This window comes from Lampris incognitus, chromosome 17, assembly GCF_029633865.1.
Source record: "Lampris incognitus isolate fLamInc1 chromosome 17, fLamInc1.hap2, whole genome shotgun sequence".
In the NCBI taxonomy this organism is placed as follows: Eukaryota; Metazoa; Chordata; class Actinopteri; order Lampriformes; family Lampridae; genus Lampris; species Lampris incognitus.
The window spans coordinates 6,275,534-6,297,665 of NC_079227.1; the positions used below are offsets into that span (position 1 = coordinate 6,275,534).

A 22,132-nucleotide genomic window follows, 5' to 3' on the forward strand; every position below is an offset into this window, starting at 1 on the left:
TCTTCCATCAGAGTATGGGCACTTGAAAAGCAGCCCGGCCGGGGTCCGTTTGTTACCTCGTGGTTGCTCTAGTTTGCGTTGCCTATGTGGGGGATCATTTAGGGAATATAGGAAAGGAAATGGGAACATAGCTGGAACGGCACCCAGACGCTAATCTGCTGGCTTTGTTGGGGGGGGGGGGTGTTAATGTACATGATGGGAGTAATGCTGGCGTGGATAACAGATCATTCTCATGCGAAGGGGCCTGGGTCTGTTTTGCCCCCCCCCCCCCCCCGTCTGCGGTAACTTGTTGGTTTGGGGGTGATTTGTCATCAGCACGGGGGAGTTTGAGACGTGGTGGTTGTGAAGGAGGAGCAGGGGGAGCATGCGTTCTCCTGCGCCCTCCCTGCAACTCCGCGGTGAGTGGCGGAGGCGGAGGACGGGAGTGGGGCCCGGAATGAATGGAGGGATGAAGGGAGTTTGTTTTGGAGGGTGGGGTGGGGGTGGTGTGGTGTGGGGGGGGGCAGCCCGGGGGAGAGCAGACACCGTGAGAGAATGAATGCGCGCGGCCACAAGCGAGGGGAACACAAACCGAACCGACGACGACGCGACACCCCCCGAACAAAGTAAGTTTTTACGCAGCGCCTGGAGATGGAGCAGAATCGGAGCGGACAGTTTATATAAGGTCTTAAAGAAAGGTGTGTGTGGTGGAGATACGAATATGAAGCAACGTGACATGACACGAGGTCGATTTCGTACGCCCGTTGAACACCCGTGTGTGGTTAGCGCGCGGTTTAACTTGCCATAAGAAACCCGGTCGTGTCGACGCAGGTAACGGCGTCGACTTCGTATAGGGAGTAAAGCCGGTGTGACGCGACGTTTCGCACCCCCGAAAGTATGTGTCCGTCTGCGTAGTATCGCGGGAACGCGAATGTAGCGACATAAAAAAAGGGGGACCTCGAAGCAACGTTACGCAACTTGTTTTGTTTTTTGTTTTTTTTTTAATCTTAAAACAACGGCTTCGAAATAACTTTGGCGTTGCCCCCGACTTGTAACGGGGAGAACCGGGTAACTTGGGTTGAGCGGAACCGTCTCCCGCGAACGATGTCTTTCCTAGGATGGCGAAGTCGTGGCCCGCCCTACTCTGCGTCTGATTGGTTAGTTACTCGTCGGCTTCGCCGTCGGTTGTTCGTACGAGGTAAAGGTAAGAGCGTCAGCGTAAGCCAATCAGAGGCGAAGTAGGGCGGGTCGTGCCTTCGCCATCCTAGGGAAAGAAATACTCGCGGGAGATTGTACCGCAACGTATCTTCCAAATGACTTTGAAGTTGTTTTAAGGTAAAAAATAATAATAATAATAATAAAAAGCTGCATAATGTTGCTTTAATGATCAAGTGTCCATTTCACGCGAACGAATGAAAAAATGGCAACAAGTAGATAAATTCTACTGTTTTCAGATTATACTTTTGTATTACGCTATTTTTTAGATCGTCAGCACAGTTTCGCCAAGAACATTCCCTGTCCAGCAGGGGTCGCAGCGATAATCAGACGCTGGAGCGAAACGCCTTTCGAAAAACGGCACGCGTGAAGTCGTGCGCGTCCCCGCGACGCCTCGCTCCGACGGGGGTCCGCGTTGTGTGGCGGGTGCCAAACGCGGCGTCGCAGCGCCTCGGTCCCTGCCGTTTATTTACCGGAGACGCTGCGGACGGTGCGAACACACTGCGCGTCTTTGTGCGCGGCCGACGTGCCAACTCAGCTGATCCGCTGGGACGCTGACACACATAGGAAATTCCGCCGTCTCCCGTTTCGCTCCTTCTCTCCCCTCTCGCTGCCCTGCAAAAAAAAAAGAGGGGAAAAAAGAAAAACAAAACTGGGCAAAACAGGAGCAAGCTGAGCGTAGAAATGCGCTAGTTTGACGTTGCAGGGCAGCTTTCCGTGGATCGACTACATTCCAGCATGCAGGTAAGTTATGTGATGCTGGGATGGGGGTGCTTTTTTGTTTTTTTGTTACTGATGCACAGACAGACTCTTTCATATTTAACACAGAGAACATGAAATCAGTCAATCATGCCCTAAAACGCATCCTTTCAATTACACTGTTATGCCGTGTTCATACTGTTTGCAAAGTGTTTTTTTTTGTTTTTTTGCCAGCTTTGTTGGATGCACTTCAATGGGGCGTCTTCCGTTTGACCCTTTACGTCTTTGTGAGGTGGTAAATTCAGAGTACGGGGCCATTTGAACTGCTCTGGTCCAGTCTCGTTCGTACACTTGCTGCGCGAAAGGAATGTGGGTAAAAGACATTCCTGGGAAGACTAGCTGTGCCCAAAATGACACTAATCCTCAAAAATAAAGGGATTAGATTAAAAGTTGGTCAAGAGGGAGCTCTGGAGCGAAATGCAGAACATTTTAGGCCCTTAGTCTGCACGGGACATCGTACACGGGAATCCCTTGACTGCTGATGAACTGGTGAATATGAATGACTTGTTGATTTTTTGGTTGCGCTGCTCTTTCTCACCTCAGATGGATTACCGGGGCCGCAGCGCCCTCCCGTGGCCACTGCTGGTATTGCTCCTGAGCGTCCCGGGGGCGCGCTTGGGGAAGTGCCCGCAGCAGTGCGTGTGCGACCAGATTCAGCTCACCGTCACCTGCGTCAACAAGAACCTGACCGAAGTTCCTCCGACAGTCGACGAGGTCACTGATTCTCCCGTTCAAATCATATATTCATATCCCCACCCTGTATATCAGGAATCAGGAATGCTTTATTTGTCGTTTCAGTTCATGTACTTGGTGGCTGGTGCTACCTTTTTTTTGGGGGGGGGGGCAATTTAGCTTGGTGCAGCCCACCTGACAGCTGCTTTAATCTCCACACACTCACAGAGTTATTAAGAAGCACAATGTGGCCTATAGAGTTTCTCAGGGTTCGTAGATGGTGGATGATTGACCGTCGAGACGAGGCGTCGTGGCGGGTGTGAACATGATTGACAGCCACGAGAACTGTCCAATCACATTAGATATAAAAAAAACAACATTAAAACAATACCAATTCGCTGCCCATAAAAGTGGGCGTGTCTGGGACGACACGGAGCCGCGCCCCCTGGAAAATCTTGAAGAAACCAATCAGACAGCAGCCTCAGGTCACCTGCTCGCCACAAGTTTGAGGGCTTACGTAAGGTATGGTTTGGCCGGCGCCCCTCACCCAGGAAGTAGATGTATTCAGACAGGAAGTATATGTATTCAGACAGGAAGTATATGTATTCAGACAGAAACCAACCAAATACCATTTGAACCAATATTTAATGCTGCTGACAGGCGCTCACAGACTGACAACACTTTTATCTCATCATTATTTGCGTTACACAACTACATTATATTATATTTAACATGTTTAAGTAGATGTTCATCTCTTGATTGAAGGGGCGGCGCCCCAGCGCCCTCTACTGGCCAGCAGCCACTGGTTCTTCCGTACATGAAATGAAACGAAATGTCCTAAACTAACACATATATCTAAACTAACACATATATATAAACTAACACATATATCCAAACTAACACATATATCTAGACTAACACATATATCTAGACTAACACATATACCCAAACTAACACGTATATCTAGACTAACACATATATCTAGACTAACACATATATCTAGACTAACACATATATCCAAACTAACACGTATATCTAGACTAACACATATATCTAGACTAACACATATATCTAGACTAACACATATATCTAGACTAACACATATATCCAAACTAACACATATATCTAGACTAACACATATATCTAAACTAACACATATATCTAGACTAACACATATATCTAAACTAACACATATATCCAAACTAACACATATATCCAAACTAACACATATATCTAGACTAACACATATATCTAAACTAACACATATATCCAAACTAACACATATATCTAGACTAACACATATATCTAAACTAACACATATATCTAGACTAACACATATATCCAAACTAACACATTTATCTAGACTAACACATATATCCAAACTAACACATATATCTAGACTAACACATATATCCAAACTAACACATATATCTAGACTAACACATATATCTAAACTAACACATATATCTAGACTAACACATATATCTAGACTAACACATATATCCAAACTAACACATATATCTAGACTAACACATATATCTAGACTAACACATATATCTAAACTAACACATATATCCAAACTAACACATATATCTAGACTAACACATATATCTAAACTAACACATATATCCAAACTAACACATATATCTAGACTAACACATATATCCAAACTAACACATATATCTAGACTAACACATATATCTAAACTAACACATATATCTAGGCTAACACATATATCTAGACTAACACATATATCTAGACTAACACATATATCTAGACTAACACATATATCTAGACTAACACATATATCTAAACTAACACATATATCTAGACTAACACATATATCTAAACAAACACATATATCTAGACTAACACATATATCTAGACTAACACATATATCTAAACTAACACATATATCTAGACTAACACATATATCTAGACTAACACATATATCCAAACTAACACGTATATGTAGACTAACACATATATCTAAACTAACACATATATCTAGACTAACACATATATCTAGACTAACACATATATCCAAACTAACACATATATCCAGACTAACACATATATCTAAACTAACACATATCTAGACTAACACATATATCTAGACTAACACATATATCTAAACTAACACATATATCTAGACTAACACATATATCCAAACTAACACATATATCTAGACTAACACATATATCTAGACTAACACATATATCTAAACTAACACATATATCTAGACTAACACATATATCTAGACTAACACATATATCTAAACTAACACATATATCTAGACTAACACATATATCTAGACTAACACATATTTCTAAACTAACACATATATCTAGACTAACACATATATCCAAACTAGGAAAACAAATCACTGTTCAGGAGAACGAGCCAGCCAGGATGTCTGTCGGAACTGCGGGTCTGCATTAGGTTAGCCTGCCCCGCTTCAGCGTCCTCTCAGACCGCCCTCGGTGCTTCCTCCTCGGGCGCAGCTCCAGGCAGGGCCGTGGTCCCTGGGCCCACTGGACGGAGCAGACCAGGCTCCCCCAGCCGATCCAGTGCCAGCTCTCCCAGCCAGACACCCTCAACACCCCTCCCCGCACTCCACACGACGACACTAGCAACACCACATTCAACGCCGGGCGAGGCCACCGCCAGACCGCCCAAGGTGCTTCCTCCTCGGTCGCAGCTCCAGGCAAGGTCGTGGTCCCTGGGCCCACAAGATCCAGCAGACCAAGCTCCCCCAGCCGATCCAGCGCCAAACGAAGACACAACTTAAACGCAGACGTGGACAAAGACACTGCATGGGCGGTACGGGTGAGGCCGCCGCAAACGTGAATTCGCGCCGCTAGCTTCCCACACCGGAAGTGGGTGAGGCAGCCGCAAACGCGAATTCGCGCCGCCATCTTCCCACACCGGAAGTGGGTGAGGCCGCCGCAAACGTGAATTCGCGCCGCCATCTTCCCACACCGGAAGTGGACAGTACCTAATTATCTAACATCTGCCACATCAGTTCCACCCAGATTCCATCTGACATCCTGTGTGGTTTAACTTGTCCTTCTCCTTCCCTATATCTATCTATCTCTCTCCATCCCTGACAGACACTCTACTTCTGTGCCCTCTCTCTAGATCACAGTGAAGTTGGATTTGCGGGGCAACAACATCCGGGTGTTGCCCACAGGGGCATTTAAACACACCCCGTACCTGACTCACCTGTCCCTGCAGCGCTGCGACATCCGCACGGTGAAGGAGGGAGCCTTCCGCAGCCTGGGCCGCCTGGTCTTCCTCAACCTGGCCAACAACAACATAGAGATCCTCTACCAGGTGTCTATCTATCTATCTATCTATCTATCTATCTATCTATCTATCTATCTATCTATCTATCTATCTCTCTGTCTGTCTGTCTGTCTGTCTGTCTGTCTGTCTGTCTGTCTGTCTGTCTGTCTGTCTGTCTCTCTCTGTCTGTCTGTCTGTCTGTCTGTCTGTCTGTCTGTCTGTCTGTCTCCCTCCCAGCCTCGTCTGCTCTTCTCCCGTCTCACTTTTCGGATCATCGGCTCCAGTCCTGCTGCTGCACCGGTCTGCTTATGTCATGTTGACTGAGATTGTTTCTTTCATGGCGTATTTGGCTTGGTTATCGTTATTATGATCGTTATTATTGTTGTCGCAAGACGTAGTAGTAGTTGGTTTAACTAATAGCATCACATCTTTTAATCAAAACTTTATAGTACACTTCAAATTGTGTCAAAGTGCACAGATAAAATCTAGTAGTAGCACTAGTAATAGTACTACTAGTAGTAGTAGTAGTAGTAGTAGCACCACTAGTAGTAGTAGCAGTAGTAGTAGTAGTAGTGTTAGCACTACTAGTAGTAGAAATAGTAGTAGTAGTGGTGGTAGTAGTAGTCTTAATAGTAATAGCAGTAATAGTAATAGTAGAAGTGTAATAGTAGTAGTAATAGTAGTGGTAGTAATAGTAGTAGCAGTAGTAGTAGCAGCAGTAGTAGTAGTCGTCGTCGTAAAAGTGGTAGTAATAGTAGTAGTAGTAGTCGTAATAGTGGTAGTAGTAGTAGTCGTAATATTAATAGTAGTGGTAGTAGTAGTAATAGTAGTGGTAGTAATAGTAGTTGCAATAGTAGCGGTAGTAATAGTAGTGGTAGTAGTAGTAGTAGTAGTAGTCGTAATAGTGGTGGTAGTAGTAGTAGTCATAATATTAATTGTAGTGGCAGTAGTAGTAATAATAGCGGTAGTAATAGTAGTAATAGTAGCGGTAGTAATAGTAGTAGTAATAGAAATAGTAGTGGTAGTAATAGTAGTAGTGGTAGTCGTAATAGTGGTAGTAGTAGTAGCCGTCGTAATATTAATAGTAGTGGTAGTAGTAGTAATAGTAGCGGTAGTAATAGTAGTAGTAATAGAAATAGTAGTGGTAGTAATAGTAGTAGTAGTAGTCGTAATATTAATAGTAGTGGTAGTAGTAGTAGTAATAGCAGTAGCAGTAATAGTAGTGGTAGTAACAGTAGTAGTAATAGTAATAGTAGTGGCAGTAATATTAGTCGTAATAGTAGTGATAGTAGTGGTAGTAATAGTAGTAGTAATAGAAATAGCAGTAGTAGTAGTAAAAGTAATAGTAGTCGTAGTAATAGTCGTAGTAATAGTAATAGTAGTGGCAGTAACAGTAACAGCAATAGTAATAGTAGTGACAGTAACAGTAATAGTAATAGTAGTGTAGTGATAGTAATATTAGGGGTAATAGTAATAGTAGTGGCAGTAATATTAGTAGTAATAGTAGTAATAGTAGTGGTAGTAATAGTAGTAGTAATAGTAATAGTAGTGGCAGTAATAGTAATAGTAGTGTAGTGATAGTAATATTAGGGGTAATAGTAATAGTAGTGGCAGTAACAGTAATAGTAATAGTAGTGGCAGTAACAGTAACAGTAATAGCAGTAGTAGTGTAGTGATAGTAATATTAGGGGTAATAGTAATAGTAGTGATAGTAGTGGTAGTAATAGTAGTAGTAATAGTAATAGTAGTGGCAGTAACAGTAATAGTAGTGTAGTGATAGTAATATTAGGAGTAATAGTAATACTAGTGGCAGTAGTCGGCTGGATGTAAATGTATAAACTTTGAAATGAAAGAGCAGATGAGTTTCAGTGAGGTGAGATGCATAAGTGAGTCTTTTCTCTCCGTCTGTTTCGTGGTGTCCAGGAGTCTTTTGACGGTCTGTCTTCGCTGAAGCAGCTCATGATAGACCGGAACCGCGTGGAGGAGATCCAGCCAGGAGCCTTTTCCCAACTCGGCTTCCTCAACCTCCTCTCCCTCACACACAACCAGCTGGTCTACATCCCCAACATGGCCTTCCAGGTGCACACACACACACACACACACACACACACACACACACACACACACACACACACACAATTCATTGTTCTTATATGTGATTTTTGTCTGGTTTATTCCTTCCAAACTTTTAGAATATCTCGAATTATATTTTCTAATCATTTGTGTTTTATGTGTAAAGCTGCATCATAAACTCACCTCGGAGTACTACATGAAGTGGCAGTATTAGTGGTATTAGTACTCTTGCTACATAGTAATTATGTCATATTAAAGAGTGCATGTCGTTTTGAGCACATTTAGTGTGTCTTACGTCATCTATAGGTGGTGAACAGGAGAATCACAGTACAAAGTAGATTTACGTTGACACATCAGTATAACAGACAATATCATCAGCATATATCAGTATAACAGACAAGGTCATCAGCATATATCAGTATAACACACAATATCATCAGTATATGTCAGTATAACAGACAATATCATCAGCATATATCAGTATAACAGACAATATCATCAGCATATGTCAGTATAACAGACAATATCCTCAGCATATATCAGTATAACAGACAATATCATCAGCATATATCAGTATAACAGACAATATCCTCAGCATATATCAGTATAACAGACAATATCCTCAGCATATATCAGTATAACAGACAATATCATCAGCATATGTCAGTATAACAGACAATATCATCAGCATATATCAGTATAACAGACAATATCATCAGCATATATCAGTATAACAGACAATATCATCAGCATATATCAGTATAACAGACAATATCTCAGCATATATCAGTATAACAGACAATATCATCAGCATATATCAGTATAACAGACAATATCCTCAGCATATATCAGTATAACAGACAATATCCTCAGCATATATCAGTATAACAGACAATATCATCAGTATATGTCAGTATAACAGACAATATCATCAGCATAAGAACATTAAACTAGAACCACCGACCAGGATTTCACTCCTACCTAAAACAACCATGGGCGGTCAAAATGACCGCCACGGTTTTAACCTCTATACTGTGTCAAGATGAATACCCAGTTGAGATATTAATGCATTACATGTGTTAGCACGTCTGTTAGAAACTAACTGACACCAAAATTAAAATTTTAACAACTTTAATGCTATTTTTCAAACAATTTAAAACGGCCGCTGTTAAACACCTGTAAATACTGCAACGCCTCAGCGGTAGTCATGGTGCGTGTGCAACGGCGTCTGTAACCAAACATGTTGGGATAACCGGAAATCAAGTTTAGACTATTACTCTGCACTGGAGAGCGCTAGTGTGTTTCTAGGACAGAGCAACGAACTTCACGCAGGAAATGACGTGACCAACACACGTCATAAATAGTCACATGACATGCACGATGATGGTCAATTTGGCCGGTCATTGGTCGTTTTGGGAAGAGCTTATCATAACGTTGCTTTTTTGTGTGTGCAGTTGATCTAAAACTCATATTAATGGAAATATATGCAATTCTAGGAGCATTCAGGGAGCAGCAGGTCTGTCTCTTCTTTTTCTCCACAACTCTGAAAATCCAAAATCCTCAAAATGACCGCCTCGGTTGTTCTGATAGTGCGGGTAGGAGGAGGACTCAATAGAAGATACTGATGATGATACTGTCTAAGTAAATAAATAACTGACAGCAACAGATGTATTAGATGGTGTAACAGGCTGGATGTGCAGTTTGAAGAAGTGCAGTGAAACTCGAGTGTCCTCCTCCTGTTCCTCCTGCAGGGTTTGCAGAACATCAAGTGGCTCCGCCTGAGTCACAACTCGCTCAACTATCTGGACACCGAGGCCTTCGCCGGCCTGTTCACGCTGACCCGGCTCAGCCTGGACCACAACGAGCTGCAGTTCTTCCCCACGGAGACCATGACCAGGTACGGCGGCCGTGTCCTGAACACACTCTTACCCAGAGTGCCTTGCACCTCCGGCACAGCAGGAGCAGGGATCAGTCCTTCTGACCAGTGTAGTGCACTACACAGAACACACTCTTACCCAGAGTGCCTTGCACCTCCGGGACAGCAGGAGCAGGGATCAGTCCTTCTGACCAGTGTAGTGCACTACACAGAACACACTCTTACCCAGAGTGCCTTGCACCTCCGGCACAGCAGGAGCAGGGATCAGTCCTTCTGACCAGTGTAGTGCACTACACAGAACACGCTCTTACCCAGAGTGCCTTGCACCTCCGGCACAGCAGGAGCAGGGATAGGTCCTTCTGACCAGTGTAGTGCACTACACAGAACATACTCTTACCCAGAGTGCCTTGCACCTCCGGGACAGCAGGAGCAGGGATCAGTCCTTCTGACCAGTGTAGTGCACTACACAGAACACACTCTTACCCAGAGTGCCTTGCACCTCCGGCACAGCAGGAGCAGGGATCAGTCCTTCTGACCAGTGTAGTGCACTACACAGAACACGCTCTTACCCAGAGTGCCTTGCACCTCCGGGACAGCAGGAGCAGGGATCAGTCCTTCTGACCAGTGCAGTGCACTACACAGCCAACGGGCGTCCCTACAGACACAATTGGCCGTGTCTGCGAGCCGGATGTGGGTATGTGTCCTGGTTGCTGCACGAGCGCCTCCTCTGGTCGGTCGGGGCGCCTGTTCGGGGGGGGAGGGGGAACTGGGGGGGAATAGCGTGATCCTCCCACACGCTACGTCCCCCCTGGTGAAACTCCTCACTGCCAGGTGAAAAGAAGTGGCTGGCGACTCCGCATGTATGGGAGGAGGCATGTGGTGGTCTGCAGCCCTCCCCGAATTGGCAGAGGGGGTGGAGCAGCGACCGGGATTGGTTGGAAGAGTGGGGTAATTGGCCGGATACAATTGGGGGGAAAAAGGGGGAATTAAAAAAAAAATTGATTTGTTTTTATGTCTTTATGTTAATGATCTTAAACGCTCCTCTTTTTGCTTCATATTCCTCCCTCCTCCTCCCTCCTCCGTGGGTCCAGACTGCCGGAGGTGACCCGTCTGGACCTGAGCTACAACCCCATGACCTACCTGGGGGAGGAGGCGGTGTCCATGGCCAAGCTGACACACCTCTTCCTGGACCACATGTCCCTGCAGGACTTTGCCAACACGGCGGTGGCGCCGTCGCCCAGCCTCACCCTGCTGGACCTCAGCCACAACCAGCTGCGCGTCCTGCAGCCCTTCTCCGCCGGCTCGCCCAAACTGCTGCGCCTCATCTTGGCCGGAAACCCCATCTTATGCAACTGCTACCTGCGCCCGCTCAGGTGGGAACACGCACACAAACACCACGCAGCTGACAGCGATATGGGCGGTAGTGAAGCGGTGTACGTGATTATAAATCAATCAAGTAAAAGTAAAAAAAAAACATTTGTATACTCAAAAAATATTGTTGCATGGAAAGAAATTACCCAAGTCCTGTTTGGACGGGATGTTCGGTAACACGGCCCATTTAGGACGGATGAGACTTCCACTGATAGATGATACCGAATAATATGACCTTCTGTGTTCAAGATAAAGTCCTGGAATAGTCCTGGAATAGTCCTGGAAAATGTCCTGGAATAGTCCTGGAAAATGTCCTGGAATAGTCCTGGAAAATGTCCTGGAATAATCCTGGAAAATTTCCTGGAATAGTCCTGGAAAATGATTTCTTAAAAAGAGTAGGAACCCTCTGGGTAGTGTAGCGGTCTATTCCGTTGCCTACCAACACGGGGTCACCGGTTCGAATCCCCCGTGTTACCTCCGGCTTGGTCGGGCATCCCTACAGACACAATTGGCCGTGTCTGCGGGTGGGAAGCCGGATGTGGGTATGTGTCCTGGTCGCTACACTAGCGCCTCCTCTGGTCGGTCGGGGCGCCTGTTCGGGGGGGAGGGGGAACTGGGGGGGAATAGCGTGATCCTCCCACGCGCTACGTCCCCCCTGGTGAAACTCCTCACTGTCAGGTGAAAAGAAGCGGCTGGTGACTCCACATGTATGGGAGGAGGCACGTGGTAGTCTGCAGCCCTCCCCGGATCGGCAGAGGGGGGTGGAGCAGCGACCGGGACGGCCTGGAAGAGTGGGGGGTAATTGGCGGGATACAATTGGGGAGAAAAGGTGTGGGGGGGGGGGACCGGTGGTGAGTTCTACCCCACCTCTGGTGTGGTTGCGTCCACAGGGAGTGGGCGCTGCGTGGGAAGGTCCGGCTGGTGGGGTCGTGTGGCGGGCCGTCTCATTTCTCAGGGGAGAGTCTGGAGGGCATCAAGCCCGCCGAGCTGCGCTGTCAGAGCCAGGAGGCCATGCTGAGAGCCGAGTACGAGGAGGCCGCCATGATCACACCTCCGCCCACCCAGGAGCCCGCCAACAAGGTCAAGTGTCCCGCCAACTGTGCCTGCGAGGTGAGGAGGGCATGTGACCGAGGGGGGGGGGGGTCGCACTGATAAATACACAAATAAGCCTTAAATGTCCAGTCTGTACTGTGTCCTTCTCCTTAAATGTCCAGTCTGTACTGTGTCCTTCTCCTTAAATGTCCAGTCTGTACTGCGTCCTTCTCCTTAAATGTCCAGTCTGTACTGTGTCCTTCTCCTTAAATGACCAGTCTGTACTGCGTCCTTCTCCTTAAATGTCCAGTCTGTACTGTGTCCTTCTCCTTAAATGTCCAGTCTGTACTGCGTCCTTCTCCTTAAATGTCCAGTCTGTACTGCGTCCTTCTCCTTAAATGTCCAGTCTGTACTGCGTCCTTCTCCTTAAATGTCCAGTCTGTACTGTGTCCTTCTCCTTAAATGTCCAGTCTGTACTGTGTCCTTCTCCTTAAATGTCCAGTCTGTACTGTGTCCTTCTCCTTAAATGTCCAGTCTGTACTGTGTCCTTCTCCTTAAATGTCCAGTCTGTACTGCGTCCTTCTCCTTAAATGTCCAGTCTGTACTGCGTCCTTCTCCTTAAATGTCCAGTCTGTACTGCGTCCTTCTCCTTAAATGTCCAGTCTGTACTGCGTCCTTCTCCTTAAATGTCCAGTCTGTACTGTGTCCTTCTCCTTAAATGTCCAGTCTGTACTGCGTCCTTCTCCTTAAATGTCCAGTCTGTACTGCGTCCTTCTCCTTAAATGTCCAGTCTGTACTGCGTCCTTCTCCTTAAATGTCCAGTCTGTACTGCGTCCTTCTCCTTAAATGTCCAGTCTGTACTGCGTCCTTCTCCTTAAATGTCCAGTCTGTACTGCGTCCTTCTCCTTAAATGTCCAGTCTGTACTGCGTCCTTCTCCTTAAATGTCCAGTCTGTACTGCGTCCTTCTCCTTAAATGTCCAGTCTGTACTGCGTCCTTCTCCTTAAATGTCCAGTCTGTACTGCGTCCTTCTCCTTAAATGTCCAGTCTGTACTGTGTCCTTCTCCTTAAATGTCCAGTCTGTACTGTGTCCTTCTCCTTAAATGTCCAGTCTGTACTGTGTCCTTCTCCTTAAATGTCCAGTCTGTACTGTGTCCTTCTCCTTAAATGTCCAGTCTGTACTGCGTCCTTCTCCTTAAATGTCCAGTCTGTACTGCGTCCTTCTCCTTAAATGTCCAGTCTGTACTGTGTCCTTCTCCTTAAATGTCCAGTCTGTACTGTGTCCTTCTCCTTAAATGTCCAGTCTGTACTGCGTCCTTCTCCTTAAATGTCCAGTCTGTACTGCGTCCTTCTCCTTAAATGTCCAGTCTGTACTGTGTCCTTCTCCTTAAATGTCCAGTCTGTACTGCGTCCTTCTCCTTAAATGTCCAGTCTGTACTGTGTCCTTCCCCTCTGGTATGAAAACACCTCCTGCTCTTTGCCAAGCCCTTGGAATATCTCCTTTTTTCCATGAGACTACCGTTAACTTCCATAAATACTTGTACACACACCAGATGCACCCCCTCCCTTTTTCTCCCCAGTTGTACTTGGCCAATTACCCCCCACTCTTCCAGGCCGTCCCGGTCGCTGCTCCACCTCCTCTGCTGATCCGGGGAGGGCTGCAGACTACCACATGTCTCCTCCTATACATGTGGAGTCGCCAGCCGCTTCTTTTCACCTGACAGTGAGGAGTTTCACCAGGGGGACGTATTCCCCCCAGTTCCCCCTCCCCTCCTGAACCCCGACCGGCCAGAGGAGGCGCTAGTGCAGCGACCAGGACACATACCCACATCCGGCTTCCCACCCACAGACACGGCCAATTGTGTCGGTAGGGACGCCCGACCAGGCCGGAGGTAACATGGGGAGGTGACAAAGGCGTATGAGTTTAAATACTTGGGGTCAGCTGTCCAAAGTAACAGGGAGTGTGGGAGAGAGGTGAAGAAGAGAGTGCAGGCAGGGTGGAGTGGGTGGAGAAGAGTGTCAGGAGTGATGTGTGACAGAAGGGTACCAGCAAGAGCTGAAGGGAAGGTTTACAAGATGGTAGTGAGACCAGCTATGTTATATGGTTTGGAGACAGTGGCACTGATGAAAAGACAGGAGGTGGAGCTGGAGGTGGCAGAGATGAAGATGGTAAGATTTTCATGGGGAGTGATGAAGAAGGACAGGATTAGGAACGAGTATATTAGAGGGACCGCTCAGGTTGGACGGTTTGGGGATAAAGCAAGAGAGACAAGATGGAGATGGTTTGGACATGTGTGGAGGAGAGATGCTGGGTATGTTGGGAGAAGGATGCTGAATATGGAGCTGCCAGGGAAGAGGAGAAGAGGAAGGCCAAAGAGGAGGTTTATGGATGTGGTGAGGGAGGACATGCAGGTGGCTGGTGAGACAGAGGAAGCTGCAGAGGACAGGAAGAGATGGAAACAGATGATCCGCTGTGGCGCCCCCTAATGGGAGCAGCCAAAAGTAGTAGTACCACCACTACTACTACTACTACTGGCCCAGTACTCAGAAGGAATGCGAGGCGGTGCAGTGGTCTCTCGCTTCCTGGTGTGGTGATCGCCGCGGGTCCATCAGGACCTTAGCATATGGCCGCTCCTACACAGATGTGTCTGCAGCAGCACCTCCTTGTGGTACCTCCTGTTTTCACAATGTCTTCTGCGGGGGCGACCGGGTTGCCGGCGGTATAACCGGGTGGGTCGACTGGACTCGTTAGCCTTGGTTGGCAGCCAATCTAGGAGAAGGACGACTTGATTTAAGACCCGGGTAGATGAAGCTCGTTGGCCTGTCAGGCAGCTCATCCAGGACGACAAGTCTGATTTAAACCTCTGCTGCCTCGCGGGTATACTATAGTCTACGGGAAAGGCTGCGGGAAGAAACCCTGAGGAAAAATCTGCGTCCGTCTCCATTGCCAGTCGTCTCGCTTAGTCTTGCCACTGGTAGTAGGTGGTCTCGGACGAGAGAGTGGGGTTGATGATGCGCAACTCTTCCTCACTTTAATCATCACGCAAGTCATCAGTCATCCATCACAGCATGACCAGATGGTCCTCCTCACTGCAACGGACAAATAACAACACTAGTAGTAGTGATAGTAGTAGTAGTGGTAGTAGTGGTAGTAGTAATAGTAGTGGTGGTAGTAGTAATAGTAGTGGTGGTAGTAATAGTAGTGGTGGTAGTAGTAGTAGTAGTGGTAGTAGTAATAGTAGTGGTGGTAGTAGTAATAGTAGTGGTGGTAGTAATAGTAGTAGTGGTAGTAGTAGTGGGTGTAGTGGTGGTAGTAGTGGTAGTAGTAATAGTAGTGGTGGTGGTAGTAGTAGTAGTAGTGGTAGTAGTGGTAGTAGTAATAGTAGTGGTGGTAGTAGTGGTAGTAGTAATAGTAGTGGTGGTAGTAGTGGTAGTAGTAATAGTAGTGGTGGTAGTAGTGGTAGTAGTAATAGTAGTGGTGGTAGTAGTGGGTGTAGTGGTGGTAGTAGTGGTAGTAGTAATAGTAGTGGTGGTGGTAGTAGTAGTAGTAGTGGTAGTAGTGGTAGTAGTAATAGTAGTGGTGGTAGTAGTGGGTGTAGTGATGGTAGTAGTGGTAGTAGTAATAGTAGTGGTGGTGGTAGTAGTAGTAGTAGTGGTAGTAGTGGTAGTAGTAATAGTAGTGGTGGTAGTAGTGGTAGTAGTAATAGTAGTGGTGGTAGTAGTAGTGGTAGTAGTGGTAGTAGTAATAGTAGTGGTGGTAGTAGTGGTAGTAGTAATAGTAGTGGTGGTGGTAGTAGTGGTAGTAGTAATAGTAGTGGTGGTAGTAGTAGTGGTAGTAGTAATAGTAGTGGTGGTGGTAGTAGTAGTAGTAGTGGTAGTAGTGGTAGTAGTAATAGTAGTGGTGGTAGTAGTGGTAGTAGTAATAGTAGTGGTGGTAGTAGTGGTAGTAGTAATAGTAGTGGTGGTAGTAGTGGTAGTAGTAATAGTAGTGGTGGTAGTAGTGGGTGTAGTGGTGGTAGTAGTGGTAGTAGTAATAGTAGTGGTGGTGGTAGTAGTAGTAGTAGTGGTAGTAGTGGTAGTAGTAATAGTAGTGGTGGTAGTAGTAGTGGTAGTAGTAATAGTAGTGGTGGTAGTAGTGGTAGTAGTAATAGTAGTGGTGGTAGTAGTAGTGGTAGTAGTAATAGTAGTGGTAGTAGTGGTAGTAGTAATAGTAGTGGTGGTAGTAGTAGTGCCGACTCCTAATGGGAGCAGCCGAGAGTAGTAGTAGTAGTAGTAGTAGTAGTAGTAGTAGTAGTAGTAGTAGTAGTAGTAGTAAATAATAGGTTTTACACAGAAACACACATTCTTGTAGTTCTTTCTATCTTTGTGAGGACCCTCATTGACTCCGTTCATTCCCGAGCACCTAAACCCTAACCTTAATTTCTCTCTCTCTCTCTCTCTCTCTCTCTCTCTCTCTCTCTCTCTCTCTCTCTCTCTCTCTCTCTCTCTCTCTCTCTCTCTCTCTCTCTCTCTCTCTCTCTCTCTCTCTCTCTCTCTCTCTCTCAGTTCAGGTCAATGAACCTTATTGGCAAGGAAAGTTTTCAGACAACATGCCAAAGCAAGTCAAAATGACTCCTCAAACGATAAATCTTCATAAATCGCAAATAAATCAGTGTATCAGTGTGTGTGTGTGTGTGTGTGTGTGTGTGTGTGTGTGTGTGTGTGTGTGTGTGTGTGTGTGTGTGTGTGTTAATGCTGTCTCCCTCCTCATCCATCACTCTTCTTTCTCCTCTCTCTCCCTCCACGTCTGTCATCCTCTCCCTCGCGGAAAGGGCGAAACCCACCATTCGTCTTGCGAGAACCGCGGTCACACCAAGGTCCCACGCGGTTTCTCTCCGGACACGCGGCTGCTGGACCTGCGTGGGAACCACTTCCACGTTGTCCCCGCCGACAGTTTCCCCGCCGTGCCGCACGTTGTGTCGCTCCACCTGCAGCGCTGCCGCATCGCCGAGCTGGACGACGGGGCGTTCAACGGCATGAAGGGGCTGGTTTACCTGTACCTGTCGGAGAACGACCTCACCTCCATCGGCCCCAGCGTCTTTAAAGGTCTGCCTGGACGTTTACAAAAGAGGGAAAACCCAGACTCAGACTCAGACTCAGACTCAGACTCAGACTCAGACTCAGACTCAGACGACTCAGACTCAGACTCAGACTCAGACCCAGAGTCAGACTCAGACTCAGACTCAGACTCAGACTCAGACAACCTCACAGTCAGTTACCAGACTAAGACACTTTACGTTTAGTCATTCAGCAGATACCTTTGTCCAAAGCAACTCACGAGAGAGTCAGATAAATCAGAGGTTTCCCAGCTAGCATCACAGAGCAACACATCACATCATGGTAATACTACAGGAAGTACTGGTAGCAGTAGTACATCTGCATTTATACAGTTGTCATATCATCTACTACTACTACTACTACTACTACTTTCAGCTGCTCCCGTTAGGGGGCGCCACAGCGGATCACCCGTTTCCATCTCTTCCTGTCCTCTGCATCTTCCTCTCTCACACCAGCCACCTGCATGTCCTCCCTCACCACATCCATAAACCTCCTCTTTGGCCTTCCTCTTCTCCTCTTCCCTGGCAGCTCCATATTCAGCATCCTTCTCCCAGTATACCCAGCATCTCTCCTCCACACATGTCCAAACCATCTCCATCTTGTCTCTCTTGCTTTGTCTCCAAACCGTCCAACATGAGCTGTCCCTCTAATATACTCCTTCCTAATCCTGTCCTTCTTCATCACTCCCAATGAAAATCTTATCATCTTCATCTCTGCCACCTCCAGGTCCTCCTCCTGTCTTCTCATCAGTGCCACTGTCTCCAAACCATATAACATAGCTGGTCTCACTACCATCTTGTAAACCTTCCTTTTAACTCTTGCTGGTACCCTTCTGTCACAAATCACTCCTGACACTCTTCTCCACCCACTCCACCCTGCCTGCACTCTCTTCTTCACCTCTCTTCTGCACTCCCTGTTACTTTGAACAGTTGACCCCAAGTATTTAAACCAGGGCTGGGCAATCGTAGAAAGGGCCGGTGTGGATGAAGGTTTTTGTTCCAACCAAGCAGTTACAGACCTGATCCCACTAATCCACCAGTAGAGTCTTTGCTGAGGAACTTGATTAGGAGACACAGGTGTGTAACTGCTTGGTTGGAACAAAAACCTCCACCCACCCACACTGGCCCTTTCTGGATAAGATTGCCCACCCCTGATTTAAACTCATCCTCCTTCGTCACCTCCACTCCTTGCATCCTCACCATTCCACTGTCCTCCCTCCCATTCACGCATAGGTATTCCGTCTTGCTCCTGCGGACTTTCATTCCTCTTCTCTCCAGTGCATACCTCCACCTCTCCAGGCTCTCCTCAACCTGCACCCTACTCTCACTACAGATCACAATGTCATCCACAATCATCATAGTCCACGGAGACTCCTGCCTGATCTTGTCCGTCAACCTGTCCATCACCATTGCAAACAAGAAAGGGCTCAGAGCTGATCCTTGATGTAATCCCACCTCCACCTTGAACCCATCTGTCATTCCAACCACACCCCTCACCACTGTCACACTTCCCTCATACATATCCTGCACCACTCCTACATACTTCTCTTCTACTCCCAACTTCCTCATACAATACCACACCTCCTCTCTCGGCACCCTGTCATAAGCTTTCTCTAAATCCACAAAGACACAATGTAACTCCTTCTGGTCTTCTCTATACTTCTCCATCAACATTCTCAAAGCAAACATCACATCTGTGGTGCTCTTTCCTGGCATGAAACCATACTGCTGCTGCTGATCATCCCCTCTCCTCTTAACCTAGCTTCTATTACTCTTTCCCATATCTTCATGCTGTGGCTGATCCACTTTATACGTCTGTAGTTTCTACAGTTCTGCACATCACCCTTGTTCTAGAAAATCGGTACCAGTTTGCTTCTTCTCCACTCCTCAGGCATCCTCTGACTTTTCAAGATTGTGTTAAGCAATCTAGTTAAAAAACCCACTGCCATCCCTCCTAAACACCTCCATGCCTCCACAGGTATGTCATCAGGACCAACTGCCTTTCCACTCTTCATCCTCTTCATAGCTGCCCTCACTTCCTCCTTGCTAATCCACCGCACTTCCTGATTCACTATCCCCACATCATCCAACCTTCTCTCTCTCTCATTTTCTTCATTCATCAGCCCCTCAAAGTACTCCTTCCACCTTCTCAACACAGTCTCCTCGCTTGTCAGCACATTTCCATCTCTATACTTCATCAAGCTAACCTGCTGCACATCCTCCCCAGCTCGGTCCCTCTGGCCAGCCAATCGGTACAAATCCTGTTCCCCTTCCTTCGTGTCCAACCTCTCATACAACTCGCCATATGCCAGTAGTCATATCATAGTATTGCTGTATTAAGTAGCAGTTGTAGTAGTACATCTGCTGCATAGTAATCATATATATCATAGTAATATTATACGAAGTAGTAGTATATTTGCTATAGAGTAGTGATCATATCGTAGTAGTTTCATATAAAGTAGTGGTAGTAGTACATTTGGTACATAATATTCATATCATAATAGTACTATTTGTAGTAGTAGTAGAAGTAATAGTATATTTACTAAATAGCAATCATGTCATAATACTTACTATATGTAGTAGTAGAAATACACATGCTACATAATGTTTGTAATATATTAGTTCAATATGAAGAAGTAGTACTACTGTCAGTAGCAGTAGCATGTTTACTTCATCGTAAACATCTCATTCATCAACATTATCTATTTTATTTACATTATAAATACTATATCTCATTCATAAACACTGAACACTTTCATTATGTTTATCAACATTATAAACATCTATTTTATTTACATTATAAATACTATATCTCATTCATAAATACTGAACACTTTCATTATGTTTATCAACATTATAAACATCTATTTTATTTACATTATAAATACTATATCTCATTCATAAATACTGAACACTTTCATTATGTTTATCAACATTATAAACATCTATTTTATTTACATTATAAATACTATATCTCATTCATAAACACTGGACACTTTCATTATGTTTATCAACATTATAAACATCTGTTTTTTTTACATTACAAATACTATATCTCATTCATAAACACTGAACACTTTCATTATGTTTATCAACATTATAAACATCTGTTTTATTTAGGAAAATGATAAACGTTGTCTCTCATTTATAAACTGTATGAACATTACACCTCCTTTATGACGTTGTATCTCAGTCCATCGGTCTAAAGGAGACCTTTTCGCCATCTTGCATCCCCAGGTCTCCCTCAGCTTACCTACCTCCACCTGGAGAAGAACCGCTTCACCAACTTCCCCAAAGGAGCCTTCAGGCTGCTGCCCGGCCTCCTGGCGCTCCACCTGGAGAACAACGCCATCACCAAGCTGGAGGCGGCGGTGCTGGCCGGGGCCGAGGCGCTTCGGGCGCTCTACCTGACCGGCAACGCCATCAGCACCGTGTCCCCGCGGGCGCTGGAGCACGCCGGTGACCTGGATACCCTCCACCTGGGAGGAAACAAGCTGAAGGAGGTGCCTAGCGAGGCGCTCAGCAACGCGGCGAGCCTGGTGGAGCTGAAGCTTTCTGGGAATCTGATCCGCTGGGTGGGCCCCAATGCTTTCCAGTCGCTGGCGAGGTCTCTGAAGGATCTGTACATGGATAACATGGGACTGGAGAAGGTGAGTGGGCCGGATCTGGACCTGCTGTTTTTATCGCGCAAACCCCTGTCAAAGCCCTATATTATATTATATTATATTATATTATATTACTAGAAGAACCCCGCTACAGTGTAGCGGTTTGGTTATCCACCCATCTAAATCTCCCTCCTCTTCATCCTGCCAGCTAACCGCCTTCCCCCTGCCCCTAAACCCCCCCCCCCCACTCCAACTCCCTCCCCCCAAATTCTCAGAATCATCTGAAATGCCGAGAAAAGTGGTTTTTAGCCATTTTTGGAAAATGCATATGTTGCATAATTATGCATAATAATTATAATTATTTTAATTTTCTGCTATTTTTCTGGTCCTCTCTGGAACAACACCTACCACCTCCAAAAAAATGAGGATCATAAGTGCATTTTTGCAAAAATGCATATATTTTGCATAATTTTTGCATAATTATTTTAATTTTCTGCTATTTTTCTGGTCCTCTCTGGAACAATACCTACCACCTCCAAAAAAAATGAGGATCATAAGTGCATTTTTGCAACAAAAAAAATAAGCATATATTTTGCATAATTTTGCATAATTATTTTAATTTTCTGCTATTTTTCTGGTCCTCTCTGGAACAATAGCTACCACCTCCAAAAAAAATGAGGATCATAAGTGCATTTTTGCAAAAATGCATTTATTTTGCATAATGCCAAAACATTTCTAAGTCCCAGAAAATTGTTTTTATATAGGTGAAAAAAATCAAAGATGCTCAGAATCATCTGAAATGCCGAGAAAAGTGGTTTTTAGACATTTTTAGAAAAATGCATATTTTGCATATTTATGCATAATTATGCATAATTGTAATAATGTTCTGCTATTTTTTATAGGTGCCCCTGATCATCCCCAATAACCTCCAAAAAGAGTCAAGGCCCCAAGTGCTTTAGTTTGGCCGTTTATAGACTCCCACCACACACACGTGGTGACAATACGGGAGTAGATGTTATATTGTGGCGAATTTTGGGGGGCAGCTGGGACGCGAACCCGGGTCTCCCACACCGCGTGCCTCTACCTTAACCAGTCAACTAAAGGGTCCAACCCCTTAGCCAAGGGCTAGCAAGTCTATTCATCTGTGGTCGTTACACTGCCCCCCTC

General features: G+C 45.6%; 1 protein-coding gene across 1 annotated transcript in view; it reads left to right on the plus strand.

Moving 5' to 3' along the window:
• Positions 1–576: 576 nt before the first annotated feature.
• The window catches only part of chadlb (chondroadherin-like b), a 21,812-nt gene continuing 256 nt past the window's right edge, over positions 577–22,132 (plus strand). The window contains exons 1-9 of the mRNA XM_056297592.1: positions 577–605; positions 2,497–2,667; positions 5,767–5,961; positions 7,837–7,992; positions 9,738–9,883; positions 10,954–11,235; positions 12,124–12,343; positions 17,076–17,349; positions 20,598–21,010. Coding sequence (XP_056153567.1) covers positions 2,497–2,667; positions 5,767–5,961; positions 7,837–7,992; positions 9,738–9,883; positions 10,954–11,235; positions 12,124–12,343; positions 17,076–17,349; positions 20,598–21,010 — 1,857 coding nt within the window. The 5' untranslated portion in view covers positions 577–605. The remainder of the gene's footprint in view (positions 606–2,496; positions 2,668–5,766; positions 5,962–7,836; positions 7,993–9,737; positions 9,884–10,953; positions 11,236–12,123; positions 12,344–17,075; positions 17,350–20,597; positions 21,011–22,132) is intronic.